General features: G+C 37.4%; 2 protein-coding genes across 3 annotated transcripts in view; both read left to right on the top strand.

The window, feature by feature from the left end:
- LOC134747200 (uncharacterized) overlaps positions 1-13104 on the top strand; it is a 64568-nt gene extending 51464 nt beyond the window's left edge. For both annotated transcript variants that reach the window (XM_063681798.1, XM_063681799.1), the window contains 4 exons: positions 2243-2407; positions 3916-4007; positions 5328-5466; positions 6002-13104. In XM_063681798.1, coding sequence (XP_063537868.1) covers positions 2243-2407; positions 3916-4007; positions 5328-5466; positions 6002-6279 — 674 coding nt within the window. In that variant the 3' untranslated portion in view covers positions 6280-13104. The remainder of the gene's footprint in view (positions 1-2242; positions 2408-3915; positions 4008-5327; positions 5467-6001) is intronic.
- A 1156-nt stretch (positions 13105-14260) lies between these two features.
- LOC134747474 (uncharacterized) lies at positions 14261-15238 on the top strand. The gene has a single exon (XM_063682097.1). The coding sequence runs from the start codon at positions 14261-14263 to the stop codon at positions 15236-15238; it is 978 nt and encodes a 325-aa protein (XP_063538167.1).
- Positions 15239-16646: the final 1408 nt, after the last annotated feature.

Raw genomic sequence — 16646 nt, forward strand, 5'->3', positions numbered from 1 at the left:
CCGGAAGCTCCGGCCCGGTCTAACGTGAGTCATCCTTAAGTCTCTGATGATTTTGGCACACGGTCTTTAAGAAGTGCCACCTTGTATGAATGAAGTTATGCAGAGAACTAATTAGATTGTTTAGTCAATATTCAAACATGGTACATATTATGTGGTATTTTCTATAAAAATGGACCTTATTGTCGATGGCGCTTACGCCATTATTAACGATGTTCCGATATAAATACAATGCCGCGCGGCGCTGTGCGGCGTAAGCGCCATCGACAATAAGGTCCCTTTTCATAGAAAATGCCCCATATAGTCCTTGCGTTTACAGATTACCTTAGTACGAAATGAAAGATTTCTACTTCAGAGCTGTTTATATTTCTTTCTTTCCTAATGCAATAGCTAAGGATTGAAAAGAATAAATAAAACTTTAAAACAAACATAAGTAGTAAAATAGTAGTCTGGTCTAAGTCGTCATTTAGCATTATGTAATTTTCATGCAAATCCAGCTGTGCTAATGCTTCGCTCTACATTACTCAACATTACTTACTGTCAACTGCCGCAAATGACCTGAAACGTGTAAACACTATGCCCAATTGCCCAGCCTTGAAATATGACCCAAATATGTACTCGCATTATCCTCTTCAGTGCACGCGAACACTATTGACTTCGCGACTTTTTTTCATGAAAAAAGTATGGACACGGGTCAACTTGCTACTTTGAGAAATATCTGAAAGAGAGAAGAGCAATGCTTTTTAGGGTTCCGTACCCAAAGGGTAAAAACGGGACCCTATTACTAAGACTCCGCTGTCCGTCTGTCACCAGCCTGTATCTCATGAACCGTGATAACTAGACAGTTGAAATTTTCACAGATGATGTATTTCTGTTGCCGCTATAACAACAAATACTAAAAAGAGAATAAAATTTATATTTAAGTGGGGCTCCCATACAACAAACGTGTTTTTTTTTTGCCGTTTTGCGTAAGGGTACGGAACCCTTCGTGCGCGAGTCCGACTCGCACTTGGCCGGTTCTTTTACTACACCGGAAACACTCATATCAAAAGGAATTGTAAGACGGTCATATAATCTAACTGCCTATTACCGTAATGATAGATAATTGACGCCAATTTCGTTAGTCGCTTACGATTAGTTTGATAGTTTTCTTAATGAATGACTAATAAGCAGGTGATGTCTTAATATAATGACGCATGGGATTGCCCTGACTACTTACCTACCACAACCTTACGGGTTACGCGTGTCTTGCATATTGATAACAAACACTAATATTATTAGAATTACTTTACATTGTTGGATCACATAAATCGTAAGTTCAGTTCCAAATCAGTCGACGGTTTGGCGATAAATTTTGTAAGAAAACTTAAACAACTTATTACATAATCTGTCTCATTACAATATTTAAAAGTATATTAGGTACTATATAGGTACTTCAACCAAGGATCGAAAGTGACTCGCGCTCGCGACTTAAAAACTCGGTAGGTCAAGTCTAAAGTGTATGTGGCGAGTCATTTTGTGAAATGAAGCAAGATGAAAGTGTTTTCGTGCACCGGTCAGTCCAACTTTGTGTCATTCGGTGTCTTGTTGTGACTGATTTGATGCAAAAAATAAAACTGAAAACTGTTTTAATGGTTACTAGGACTATATTGGTTTTAAAAGTGACGTGTGCCTGTTTGGATATTAGGAAAATGTGAAAAAAGGTCGGTTACGTAATTTAACACTTTGGACGCACCAAAATACCTAAATAACACTATAGTAAACTTTATTGGAATGCATAAAGGTTAATATTAAATGGTAACCGTGCGCGTCTTTGGCGCTCGAAAGGTTAACTGATATGATTAGATTCAGGGTCAATTTAGTTGAGAGGTAAATCGTTTTATTGCGCCTTTTTAAGTAAATTACGGATCTGTCCTAATTCATTTTTCCTGTTGCTTGTATTACCGGACATTTTTGTTATGTAGAGACATTAGATATATGAGTAACTTTAAAAACTGTAATGAGCCTACCTACCTATTTTTTTAATGAAAGCGAACGTCATCTGACCTTCCAAGCCAGAGGGGAAACAACGTCCGGTTTCCTCAAGATATTTTTCTTCACCGAAAAACTCAAATTATATTTCGTACTCATTTTTGACTGAGTTTCGAACCCACTCCCTCTGATTCTCATACTAGCTCTACCAACGCTCATTTAATTACAACTTTAATGAAAAAGATGATTAACAATTGACATTGTTTATTTCCAGCGGCAGTCTACATAGCGGGCGTAGTCGGAGCGATCGGTACTTCTGTGCTTGGCGTGTTTTGCGTGCTGTCAGTCCTGCAGCTCGCCATGATCTCGTCCAAGGAGCGCGTCGGGCTGAAGTACTCCACCCTCGTCATGCTCAAGCTAGCGCTGGCGCTGTTAGCAGGTAAGTCTCAACAAACTAGCTTCCGACTGGAATATTTACAATAAAAGCCCCAGCCCCTAATGTTTAGTATGTATAGTCCTGCCTTAATCCCTTGTATGCTTAGACACGGATCCGTGCGTGGGAATTTTAATCTATCGTCTTATATGTCAAGGTCACTTTCCATGATCAAATGTGACAGGCAGCATGCGAGGGGTTAAGTATTGTAAGCCGACTATTGATGTACAAGATGATTTTTAGGGTTCCGTACCCAAAGGGTAAAAACGGGACCCTATTACTAAGACTCCGCTATCTGTCTGTCTGTCCGTCTGTCACCAGGCTGTATCTCATGAACCATGATAGCTAGATAGTTGAAATTTTCACAGATGATGTATTTCTGTTGTCGCTATAACAACAAATACTAAAAACATTCTGTAAATATTTAAGTGGGGCTCCCAAAATACGAAACCCTTCGTGCGCGAGTCCGACTCGCACTTAGCCGGTTTTTTTCAAACATCTGACCATATCTCGAGAAGTGAAAACATAAAGGCCAATAAATGTGTATCGTTTTTAGGGTTCTGTACCCATAGGGTAAAAACGGGACTCTATGACTAAGACTCCACTGTGCGTCTGTCTGTCTGTCACCAGGCTGTATCTCATGAACCGTGGTAATATAGACTAGACAGTTGAAATTTTCGCAGATGATGTATTTCTGTTGCCGCTATAACAATAAATACTAAAAAGTACGGAACCCTCGGTGGGCGAGTACGCACTTGTCCGGTTTTTCTCATTTCGGGGTTAGGCAACATACAGTATGCCCAGTGGCTACTGGCTAGACAAGAAAAACACTGTATTCACTGTTTAATTCTTTGAACGCTACGCTTATCATGTGCTTCGCTGCACCGTGAGCCTTATTGGAATGCATGAGGGTTAATAATGTTAGAATTAGAATTGTTTATTGCACTCATATTAGTATCATCATCATCATCATGTCAGCGGATAGACGTCCACTGCTGGACATAGGTTCCCCCAAGGCTCGCCACTCCGACCGATCCTGTGCCGCTCGCATCCACCGAATTCCCGCGACCTTCACCAGGTCGTCGCTCCACCTCGTTGGAGGCCTACCGGCAGTTCGTCTTCCGGTATTAGTCCGGGTATTAGTATACAGTTCTTAAAACTATTTAATACAGTTCCACATGAACCCTGTAAGGGTATAGCAATATACTTAACACTAACTTATGAGATAACATGCATCATAGGCATAAGCCAATTCCTAAAGTGTATAATTTATAATGGTCACTCTTGCAACCTTTTTTTTTTACTTTTATCAGTGCCCGTAACGTTATTAGTCCATATTATCGTTAAAAAAATTCATTTAATGTGTATTATGCTTTTTTTTACTAGCTGTTGATATTGGGTTGTAGCCGCGCGCGTCAGTTAACGTTTTTGGCGGTCAATCAGTTAACAAACAGGGCGTTATCGAATAACCTAGCTCAGCAGTGTTAATAACACCATACAAATGTGCATTTCAGCGTTGCTGTCCATAGCCGCGGCAGGTCTGTTCGCCGTGCAGGGCGATGACAGAGGCTTCAGGGTGACGAGAGGAGAGGCGTTCTATGTGCAGGTAATATTCATTAATAAAATTACTTACTTATATGCGAAGTTTACGGTAAGTTTCTTTTAGGAAAACTAGCTAGGCTGAAAGGAAAATGTCATAGCCCGGTACCTATCGATTTTAGTCGCAAAAATGTAAAATAGATAGATTTAGTTGGTGAAATTTTACACCTTTTGTTACGTAATTTCTAAATAACAAGTATTGGTTTTCTATTAGCACGTCTTCTCATCTTGCCTTTTAATAATGAGGTCGCAAGCGTGCGCCACCGGTAATATATGACGGGGAGGGTCAGTTTTTAAAAATTCATCAAAAATTATGGTGGTAAATTATACATAGACTAAATCTGTCAATTTTACATTTTTGCTCTAAAATCGTTACCGGGCTCTAGGGCTTCAGCTGACATCGTACGTCGCATAAACCATCATGTGTTTTTTCCTTTTCTGCGTAATGGTACGGAACATTCGTGCGCGAGTCCGACTCACACTTAGCCGGTTTTCATTCTACTGTTACTGACAAAATTGTTTGTCAGACTATAGTTATACCTAAGTTATCACTGTAGAATTTGGTCCCGAAAATATCACCAATTGCCTTATTAAATATATTACAGGGTGAATCTTGTATTTTGAGTCTAAGATTGCTTAACATGTTTCGCTTTATAACGAGAAGCTTAACGGGAGCATCGCCGTCTGTCCGCTAACGCGTGCTCCCGTTGAGGCTTCTCGTTATGAAGCGAAGCGACCCGTTTTAATGTGTCGTTTTCAAGCAAAAGGTACCACATTGTCGTTTGCCATAAGGACGCTCTGACAGGTTATTCGTATAAAGATACAAGCAAATTTCATCCTTATGGTAAGCGACAATGTGGTACCTTTTGTTTGAAAACAACACATATATTGAATAGATCTGTGTCTCACGGAAGTTTACGTCTTACCTAAACAGTAACTTATAACCATATTCATGAAATAAAACTGTGAAAACGGATTATATCGCGTAAATTGAAAGAATAGTAAAGTAGTAATAGTAGCGTAAGTAGTAGTGGTAAAGTAGTATTGGTGTAGTTGTATTGTATAACTAGCCTTATGAACCGATTGTGCATGTACAACCAGCCTTTAGTTTATAGTCTATGATGGTTCATTATTTTTTTATGTGGGTATTTTTGCATATTGTAGCTTTTCCGGTACCGGTTGAACACGAACGCTGGAAAGGGTTCGAAACGTCGGGATGTAATATAAATTCAATATACGCGATATAATTCGTTTTCACAGTTTTATTTCATGAGTAACTATCGCGGTAACCTAAAACAATATTATAACCATATTGATAATGTTTCAGATCGTGTGCATAGTAATAAACTCGCTCCTGTTCATAATGTCTGTGTACGACGCGCTGTTCACACGCCGCAGCGGCGGAGACCCCACGCACGAGACCGACTCCACCACCATCAACAACCCCGGCTTCAAGGAGGGGCGAGGTACGAACCGGCCGTTTTCTAAAATAAATACCGTCAAACGGGGTGAATAGGGATGGCTGGGGTGATTAGGGACAAAACTTAAAATGTGATTTATCTGACAATTTCCTAATAACTACCCACACAAATTGTAACAAACAAAATCTAATATTATTTTCAATCGACTGATAAAATTTGTGTGGGTATTTTTAAGAAATTTTCAAGTAAATCACATTTTAAGTTTTGTCAGCCATCCTTATTCACTCTGGTTGACGGTATTGAAAACCTGATTCCCTCAAATCTGGACATTCTTGGGCTCATTCTACTCAGAATCGACAGCATTCTCCATCCTGCCTTTTAAAAAAAGATGTCGCAAAATGTCCATTCCTACGTCACGATTTAGTGTGTTTTTTTTTTTCACTTGATGTGCGTGACGTAGTGGAATGTGCAATTTTCATACAAATTTTTGGGTTTATTTTTATCATCAGGATTGAATATGCTAGTGATTCTGAGTTAAAAGAACCCAAACACTAAATTTTCTCCCGCTCATGTTTTCCAGGTATCTCAATGACGGACGCGTCCGGCAAGCCGTACAGCAGCAACGGGCACGGCTCCGTGGCGTCCATGAACACGACGGCCACCACGCTCACGGGCGCCTCCGAGGCCAGCGCGCTGTCTCGCTCCCCCCTGCGCTCCTCGCTCAAGAAGCCGCGCCCGCCGCACGCCCCGCCCGGCCTGGGGATCCCCAACCCGGGCTACTCGGGACACTCCCCGCCGCTCAACAGGAACGGCAGCCAGAAGAAGGTGCGTATACAGACGCACAGTACTGAAGTTTAGGCGGGCGGGGCTCGCTCCGCGATTTCGTCGCGTCGCTCCAAGTACATGCGGCCCACACCAATGTTGGTGTCTAGCGGTGGTGGGTGCCGCGCCCCGCTCCGGAATGGACACCTGCTCGCGCTTGCGGCCACCTTGCGGTCGTATCTGTCGTTATAGACGCGTTATGTTGAGTGAACTTTCTGTACCTAGTACTATTATTTATTCTGTGGCGAGGGGCGAATATCGCTAGACGCACGGAGGATTTGACTGTCTCGAATATTGTGTCTGTTGTTTGGGAACAAAATATATTGTCCCACCGATTTTTTTTTCTCGAAACCGAAGGTTCGGTTTTGCTCCAGTTTCTACTGAAGCTGAACCTGATTTGAAAATCTTTAATACCGAAACCGAAATTTCGGTCGAACGCTCGTTCGGCAGTTTTGACGGAAAGCGAACCTTCGGCCGAATGGCGATCGACCTGTCAATAAGAAATATCGAATAAAGGTGACCTTCGGAGTCGGATGTCACCTGTTGCAGCATCGCTGTTGCCGCCGCTGTATCTGTCAATTACCTCGATAAATTGAATGAAGGAATAAACGTCATAATCGTGGCAGTAGTGCAGCGGAAACTGTCACTCATTTTAAATTGACATATACAGCGGCGACTACGACGCCGCACCAGTAATGTAACTACAGTTGACGTTCGGACAGTTCGGATGAACGTCACGTGAGAAAGCATGTGTCTATCTGACACAAAAATAAGGATTAAGAAAAAACATATTGATTTACTTGTTTAGACATAAATTTAGACCAATTTTTTACACTACACTTAAATTGTAAAAAATTTACCATTATTTATTTCGTGACTTGAATATATTATACATAAAAATAGTTATACAAAAAATATTTTGCTACGGCATTACGTAACATGTCAACTTTTTGTAGTAAATTAAATTACATATCAGTTCCTTCAATCAAAACGTCATATTTAAAAGAAATACAAACGATTTTTAATTTTATTTGTTAGTAACAAATATATTTTTATTTAGATACGAGTGTCATCAGCAGGCATTGTAAACTGCGAGCGAAATCCATTGAAATGACGTATGACCAGTTACAACCCTAGTACTTCAATGGATTTCGCTCGCAGTTTACGATGCCTGTCATCAGATTACATGAACTATTTCATTGGAACCATGTCAAGTATATAGTACGAGTTTTCTAATATGACTATTTGTAAAGACATTTTATGGTTCCAAGGTGTTTCTCGAGTGTACTGATAGACACCAAAAATTACCTGAAAAGTAATACCTGAAGTTGATAAATTATTCTCAAAATACGCACCTTAGTTCTAAGGCAAAGGAATCTTGTAAATGTCACTGGTCTTACCTGACTTAAGTAATTTAGAATATTTAGCTTGTAAGATAACATGCAAACCCAAGATATTTACTTATATTTATAAAATGCACGATTTAACGCCACTTGCACCAGCCTACTAACCCGGGGTTAACCGGTTAAACCGTTAACCCAGTGTGTTGTGTCTCCAGGTTTAACCGGTTTACCCGAATTAGTGGGATGGTACAAGTGGCCCTTAATAACCTCGTTAAGGCCCACGGTAGTACTAACATTACATTGAAATAATTAGTACTACCCGTAGAACTAATTATTTCAATGTAATTTGAACCTTTTTCTTTTGGAACAAGGTTGCATTTCTTTTATTTCGTTCGATGTCAACAAATAAATTCAACCATATTTCCTTTACTATAAATTTCAAATTCAATTGGCATTTTTTGTATGGTGAGCCTTAGGTTAAAATATAGGGTGTTCTTCGACCCCCAGCTATATTGTAGGACAAACTTTTAATTAGTACTAATAATTAGTACTACGGGTAGTACTAATTATTTCAATGTAATTTGAACCTTTTTTCTTTTGGAACAAGGTTGCATTTCTTTTATTTCGTTCGATGTCAACAAATAAATTCAACCATATTTCCTTTACTATAAATTTCAAATTCAATTGGCATTTTTTGTATGGTGAGCCTTAGGTTAAAATATAGGGTGTTCTTCGACCCCCAGCTATATTGTAGGACAAACTTTTAATTACATTGAAATAATTAGTACTACCCGTAGTACTAATTATTTCAATGTAATTTGAACCTTTTTTCTTTTGGAACAAGGTTGCATTTCTTTAATTTGGTTCGATGTCAACAAATAAATTCAACCATATTTCCTTTACTATTAATTTCAAATTCAATTGGCATTTTTTGTATGGTGAGCCTTAGGAGGTTAAAATATTTCTTCGACCCCCAGCTATATTGTAGGACAAACTTTTAATAAGGGACCAAGTTCAAAATTACGTTTTTTTTTTCCATGGAACAAGATTTCTTGGTTGGTCCCATAGTAAAAGTTGTTCAGTTTTACCTACCTAACAATCTGTATGGCTAAGGTATGAAAAGAAAAGCAGTAGAAATTCGGACGGACAAAAATAGTCTCACGGGAATTTATATACCCTCTAGTTTAAATTAGAACTTTAACAGATGGCAATAGATTTCAATGTTATAACTGCCATATATAGCTTGGTATGAACTAGACGGTTTGTACCCCTAACTCTTGTCTTAGAATTGGGATGTTCACATTATTTCTACTCAGAACCGCGAGATATTTCCATTTTCAATCAAAGTTCTAAATTTTTTGGATTAAAAAAAATTAGGTTTTCTATGGCCGTTTATTCTATGTATGTAAATTTGGGGACACTTTTCTTGTATTAGGATCGAAAGAGCTAGTGATTCTGAGTGGGCATGCAAGTTGGAAATACAACTTTTCATACAAGTTTTAGTGCATTATAAATATAAGTAAATATCCAAAGAGCATCGCACACACTGTGATGTAGATATCGGTTAAATGGCAAGTGTTAAAGCACGCTTCATACATCATGAATCTCTACATATCTCACTATTTACACTGTTTTATACGGATGATATTATATCGCAATAAACTTATTTGTAAAATGGAGATCACATAAATGACTTAGGAGCAGTCAAAACGAGTATGGTATCCTTTACTTTGTGATCCGTTTTTATGAGTAGGTATTTTCTTGACTGTACTTTTTATGAATGTGACCAATTTTAGACAAAATAAATACAGCCACAGACAAATAGTAAGTAATAAAGATCTGAATAAAAGTCAGTTGTATATTATGGGTCTATTCCCATTTGTCTCCTCCCCACTTGATTTGTAGGCGGGGACAAATAGGAATGATTTACATATATGGATCGCCTATTCCCATATGTCCCTGCCGGGGACATAGGGGAACACACCACATTATGTCGTAATTTTAGATAATTCTGTCATTTTGTATGGCGCTTGGCATGCTAGTAACGCCATCTATTGAAATTGAGTTAACTACACAGGAGCAACGAAAGCCGGTCAGTCTCTATAAAAATTTCACTACAAAGTGGCCCAATTTCATTGCTCTTTTCTGTAGAAGGATAGAAAAAAGAATAATTTATGTGTAGAAAACCAACAATTCTTTATTATTTACTATTAAGGTGAAAGGCTTCGAAACTATTCGAGAGTAAATTTCATAGATATTTACAATCAAATAGTTACAAGACTTAATTTTTTGACCTTTTACAGTACATATGGTGCTACTTTACCGGACTAGTGCGATAATTAGCACATTACGCAACTATGTCGAAAATTTAAAGGACCTTAGGTACAGTAAAACGTTGTACGATACATGTGCGAATAGGTAATTCGCAACTCGTGTGGATTTAAAACACTCTCATCGGTCGTGTTTTAATTTATCGCCACTCGTTGCGAATTTCCTATTTTTCGTAATTGTATTGTAATGTACTATTCTTTTTTACAAAATTTTATATACTTAATTACGTTTATGTATATTTTCGTGAACAAAGTTCTTTTCTATATATTGTCTACGCGTGTACATAGTATAATTATTACCAGCACAAAGTGTTGAGAGAATGTTTTATACATATAGCTTGTTGTATATTTCTATGCAATTCATTTTATCACTTAACTGTAAGTTTAGTTGCAATATAATGACTACTTTTATATAAACTAGTATTACACAGTATTGTAAATATACATTCCTAAAATAAATAAAACCCACCAGGCTTGTTTAACGTCACGTTAGTAATTTAGGGTAAAAACATGTTTCGCCTTAAAAATACTTTCTGGATTATTTATAACCTTGAACGCTAAAAACTTAAGCAAAGCCTTTATTGCATTTATGTATACTTTTTACGATAATGAAACTTGACAACCAACTATTTATGCTGCTATTTTATGGTGCTCCCACACTGGCTGTTATATAACATCGTGTGACAGCGAGAACACAATACAACACTATCATGTTGTCCCTGTCACACGATGTTATAAACAGCCAGCGTGGGACTACCATTATATTGTGAGCATAAAATTTCTTAATCCTAAGTAAATTACGAGATTCAGGGCATACAATTAGTTATCAAACTGTGTTTCGTTTGGAATTTCAAATATAGAATGTCTGCCCAAATTTTACTAACTGCATACCTACTACAGCAAAGTAATTAGCTTTAGCACCCCTGCATACAAATATGTATCCATTTTACTGACTACACGATAGGCTTTACTTAAGTTTTCTACCTATAAGAGCGTCTTGTTTAGATGTTCCGTGCTTTTTAGTTTCTGATAATTACAGTAGGGATCTAGGGATTGTTTCGTATATGTTCATATGCAATTATCTCATTGGCGAATGATGTGGAACAAAATAGGCCAAATAATTATATGATTTTTTTTAACAGGACGCTCTGAACCCTCTGCGGAAGAGTTGAAAAAATGAACGAAAGAAAATTCTTGCATATCTTAAAATCGACGAAAAATCTGTGCTTTTCCACTAAAAAAATACGGATTATAGAATGAATAGAGCAAAGAAACTTCATAGACTTTTGTATATATAAGATCAGCAAATACTCTACAGAAGTCAGCATACGTCCTAACGCACTTATGACACTGATGCGGATCCGCACGCCGCTCCGGTGTGCGAACATGATAGCGCTATGCACATATATATAGCGAGGTCTCGCTCGCACAACGTGCCGTTGTGCATCCCCTGTAAAGGCCGCCTAAGGCACAAAATTTTAAAGTATAATGAGTAATAACTTTACTTTTTTAAGTAAGAATTTCGTACATCGACCCCGTCATTTTCTGTCTCTATCGCACGCGCATAATTATATTGCTGTCCCGCTTACAGTGGCATTGACCGCCGGCATCATCGGTGGGACATAATAGGGCTTGTGCACAAATCACGCGAGGTTCTATAAGCTGTATCCAAGAACCTCACCAAGGTGGAGGGGGGGTCAAAATAACCGAGAAAACCTCGCGTGATTCGTGCACAAGCCCTTATGCGCGTGCGATAGAGATCAGTGTACGAAATTATTACTTTAGTTAATTTTTAGGGTTCCGAAAAGGAAAAAACGGAACTCTTATAGGAGTGTGTTGTCCGTCCGTCCGTCTGTCTGTCAAGACCCTTTATCTCGGGAACGCGTGGAGGTATCGAGTTGAAATTAAAACAGTCCCTTGAAGCTGTAAAAAAAAACTTCTATATTAACGTAAAAAATATATGCGGCCATTTATGCCGCAAAAAAAGTACAGGATGGGCCAATAATAAATGCATTTTAACGAAAGGCGTCAATACGAAAAGATAATTTATCACTGGCCCACCCCTGTATATTTCGACACTTAAGGGAATCAAAATTTGTAGGGCATTTCCCGTTGACTTAGAAGTCTTAGAACTATGAAATTTGGCAAGTAATATCGTCTTACACTACAATTAGAGGGAAAAATCTCAAAAGTATAAATTTGTAAACAATAAAAAAAAATAAGTTAAATTTGTACGGAACCCTGGGTGGGCGAGTCCGACTCGCATAAAGTGCCCTAATAAAATCCTCATGCTTACTTCTACGGAATTTTTCTTTCGTTCGTTTGGTCTATATCTAACATAAATCTATATAAAAAATTGTGCCTTAGGTACTCAAAATAAATGCAAACGTGCCTTCAACCCTTAGCCTTTATCCTATGGTTGTTGCCTTGTAACATTTAAAGGACCATGCGTCAAAATGGTCCAAAAACCAACGGAGTTGAGTTTTATGATCATCATTTCGTTCTATGGGCACCAAGCGGAATTACATTGCAGAACTGAGATATTGGTATTTTATTCAAAATGTCACCTTTATTACCTAGGCAATATAGTCCACCGCCGGGCGAACGCGGCAAACCATTCGCCGCGCTCGCCCGGCGGTGCGCGAACATCTACTCTGCAGCAATTAATTTACTTATTTGAACTCTATTGCCTAGGTAATAAAGGTGACTACATTTTGACTAAAATGCCAATATCTCAGTTCTGCAATGGAATTCCGCTTGGTGCACATAGAACGAAATGAAGTACATAGAAATACCTATCTAGTGACCTAACTCACATTTCTGTTGGTTTTTGAACCAGGCTCCATACAAAGTTGCCCATGGTCCAAAACTTAAAACATTTGTTTTCGATATAATTTAGGATATTAATTTTCTTTATCCGTCCAAACTCTGGTCTTAAGATTAGTTGATATTATAATAGTATATTTAGCTATAAGCATGAAATGAGTGGAATCAAATTTTTTATTATTGTTAAATTTGTTGTTGGAATTCACTGTTTTATATAGGTACCAACGCATGAGTTTCAACTTTAGTACAGTTTATGTTGTGAAGCAAAATATTATATTAATAATATGTGTTTTCCTTCTTTCAAGTTTTGGTGTATAAAAACATTTTATATTATTTGAAAATTAAATCTTGATCCTCCTGAATGTAAGTGGTTTCATTTTATTATTACATATGTGGTGCATAATTATTTTCCATCGTATTTTCACGCAACCGTAAGAACACGTCTTGCTATTTCAGTCTGTCTCGGCCAGCGTTGCCAAAGTCACATTTTTCGTGACTTTTCGCTTTCTCCTGTGACATGTGAGTGACTTACGATATTGAGGCAATTTTTGGACAAGTTTAGTTTTGCAATTCGTATTATTTAGGAACGCAACCAAGTTTACTAGAGTTAGACCAAGAAAAGTCTGCAGCGATTTTGATAGCATACGCACACTCAGAGGAAAATCCGGAGAAAGAGAGAGATGGCGCTGCCGTCATGTAAACAAAGGCTCCGTAGTTATTTATGTGTTAAAATAGTTTTTATGGACGAAATCAAGAAAAAACAAACTTAACTCGAAGAAAAGTGTGATTAGTAACTGTGGAAGTGTTATCTTTGTGCAGCATGACTCCTAAGTGTTTAAAAATTATCAATTAGTTATGACTCATTCGAGTGAAATTTTACAAACAATTTTAACGAATAAGTGTTAAAGAAGAAGAACAGAACTTTAAAAAAAACAATCAAACATTATAAAACAATAATAAAAAACTGTGACGTGACTACAAATAACAAAAATACAAACATAAACAGTGACCGTTTTAACATTCAAAGCATTGAACTTTGACCCCTACGTTCGCAGTCGTATCGGACAGTTTTGATAATAGTGACATCTGTTGACAATTTGCCGAATCACTAACTTAAGGAACACACGCTATCAAATCATACAGATATTTAATTTCGACAATAGCGGTGTCACTACCGTGGAAGAATTGAAAGACTGATCGTCTGTGAAACCGATGCACCAAGATCGATTCCAGCCCGAGTACTACTTTTTGCATTTTTTTTTCCCTTCTGTTTTTTTTTTGTAAATAAACAATGCATTGAGGGGCGAATTGCTAAATTGCACAAGTTGCTCGGGTAGTTACCATTTCCTTTGCTTGAACATTACAACAGCTTATTTTAGAGAGCATCAAGTAAATTTAATTAAATATTGGACATGTCCGTCATGTGAAGCCAAAACCCGACGGCCCAGAAACGAAAATACACTTGCTTCGCCGGCAGGTATGAACAGGAGCCAGTTTGAGAAATTCGATACTATGAATATGTCGTGTGAAGACAGCACCGTACTTGGAGACACATTAACCTCCCCTAGCATGGCAACGAGGCCACAGCTAGAGCACACACAGTCAGAACAACATGAATCGCAAATTCACCGTCCAAATGTGACTCTCGAACAAATTAGCGAGTTACTGGACAGAAAACTAGAGCTCCAGAAAACATCCATTATATCAGAAATAAACGCCCAGTTAAAAATGGAAATGAAAACCCTCATACAAAATGAAATCAAATGCTGTCTTAGCAATTATAAGGCTGAAATGGACCTTAACATGAACTCCCTAACCGTAGATCAAAGCGTATTAAATAAAAAAATTGATGCTTTAACGTTGAGGATCAATTCTCTAGAAGCGGAATACACTTCATTAAAAAACGAAAGCAAAATAAAAGAGCCCAACAATCAAATCGACACATCTATAGTAAATAACTCCCTTGCAAGTTCATATGTGCCCGAGAGCAATAGCAGAAAATTTGTAGTTTACGGCATCGCCGAATATTACCAAGAGTCCGAATGGGACCTCCACAATAGAGTCATCGAGGCTTTCCGCGACCTAATGGAAGTGGACCTAGTAGGCTACATTGAGGAAACATACCGAGTAGGCCGAAGAAGTAATAGAAACCGCCCGCTAGTAGTAGAGCTTATCAGTAAAAGGATGACAAAATATATTTTGAAGAATAACCATTATTTACGGGGGACTGGACTATTTATATCAGAATTCCTGGACGCCAATTCACTCAAAGAACGAAATGCAATGCGCGAAAAAATGTTTGAAGCTAGGAAAAAGGGTCTACATGCAGTAATAAGTAATAACCAGCTAATCGTAGATGGAAAGATAGTAGACCTGAAGTTAACGAATGAACGACAAGAAAGAATCATCAAGAGCGATGAAATTACATCCAAGGACATACAACAGCCACAGACAGCAAACGAGCATGACATAAACCGGACATTTCGGAATCAATAATCAGTTTACAATACTGCATCAGAATATTGCAAGCTTCCTGAAAAAAAAAGATGAATTAGAGTTATCTCTACAAGATCTTGCAGAGAATGGTAGTCCCGTTGATGTAATTTGTTTAACGGAACATTTTGTGCATGAAGATGACGTGAATAATATTTTTATGGCAAACTATAAATTATCTTCATACTATTGCAGACAAGAGAAAAGAGGTGGATCGTGTATACTTACAAGAAAAAATATCGAGTGTTGCGAATTAACCTTCGTAAAGAAACTTTCTATCAAAAACAACTTGAGTGTAGTGCTGTAGAAATACCTGAACTGAAACTAATAATAATATGCGTATACAGGACACCAAATATCAATAATGCGGACTGTTTTATGGAAAGACTTAACTTATTATTAAGCAAATTACCCGTCACTAAAGGTAAAAAAAATATTTTATGTGGTGACTTCAACATAGATCTTTTAAAAAAATCTAGACTATCACAGGATTTTGAAAATACGCTACTTAATTATAATTTGCGCTTAGAAATAAAACAAGTTACTAGAACTCAAAGCGGATCATGCTTAGATAATTTCGCCCACAATATTTATAAACGTAGTAGCAAAATTCTTGACCTTAATCTTTCAGATCATTCTGCAGTATTGCTAAACATTCAAATTAATAGACCAGCTGATATGACACACTGGTATATACTCAAACGTATCCATAACGTCGAAAATCTAGATAAATTTAAGACACTAATAGAAAGCACATCTTTTAGTGAGGTTTATAGCTGTTCAGATGTTAATAAAGCCTACAGTTATTTCATAGAACTTATAGAATGTTATTACGACATGTGTTTCCCGTTAAAGAAAATTAAAATAATATCAAGACAAAAAATTGCTTGGCTTACAAAAGGTATTAAAACGTCCAGTAAGAATAAAAGAAAACTGTACATGTCATGTAAAAAATCCAAGTGTGAGAAAGAGCTGGCCGCTTATAAACGTTATTGTAACATATTTAAAAAAAATATTGACAAATCTCAAAGGATACAGAATAGTAAATCTATACACAAAGCTACTAATAAAACAAGAGCAGCCTGGAAAATAATAAACCAAAATAAATATATATCACCGAAAGGTATTTCTAAAATTAATCACAATGGAAATTATATTACAAATCCCACAGATATTGCAAATTCATTTAATAATACATACACAAATCTAGTAAAAAATTTACAAATTGGCAAATCTTCTCTTACAGAAACTAATATAGATAAGACATTACATTCTCTTTTTTTGACACCAACTACATCAATAGACATAAATAGAATAATAAAAAAATTGAAGTGTACTAATAGTACAGGTTATGATAACATCCCAACTATAGTTATAAAGCACTGTTCAACCTTTTTGGCTGGGCCCCTTA

The sequence above is a fragment of the Cydia strobilella genome, chromosome 14, assembly GCF_947568885.1.
Source record: "Cydia strobilella chromosome 14, ilCydStro3.1, whole genome shotgun sequence".
Lineage (NCBI taxonomy): Eukaryota > Metazoa > Arthropoda > Insecta > Lepidoptera > Tortricidae > Cydia > Cydia strobilella.

Excerpts from the sequence above, each read along its gene's own strand:
- LOC134747474 (XM_063682097.1), top strand. The coding sequence starts at position 14,261 with ATGTCGTGTGAAGACAGCACCGTACTTGGAGACACATTAACCTCCCCT.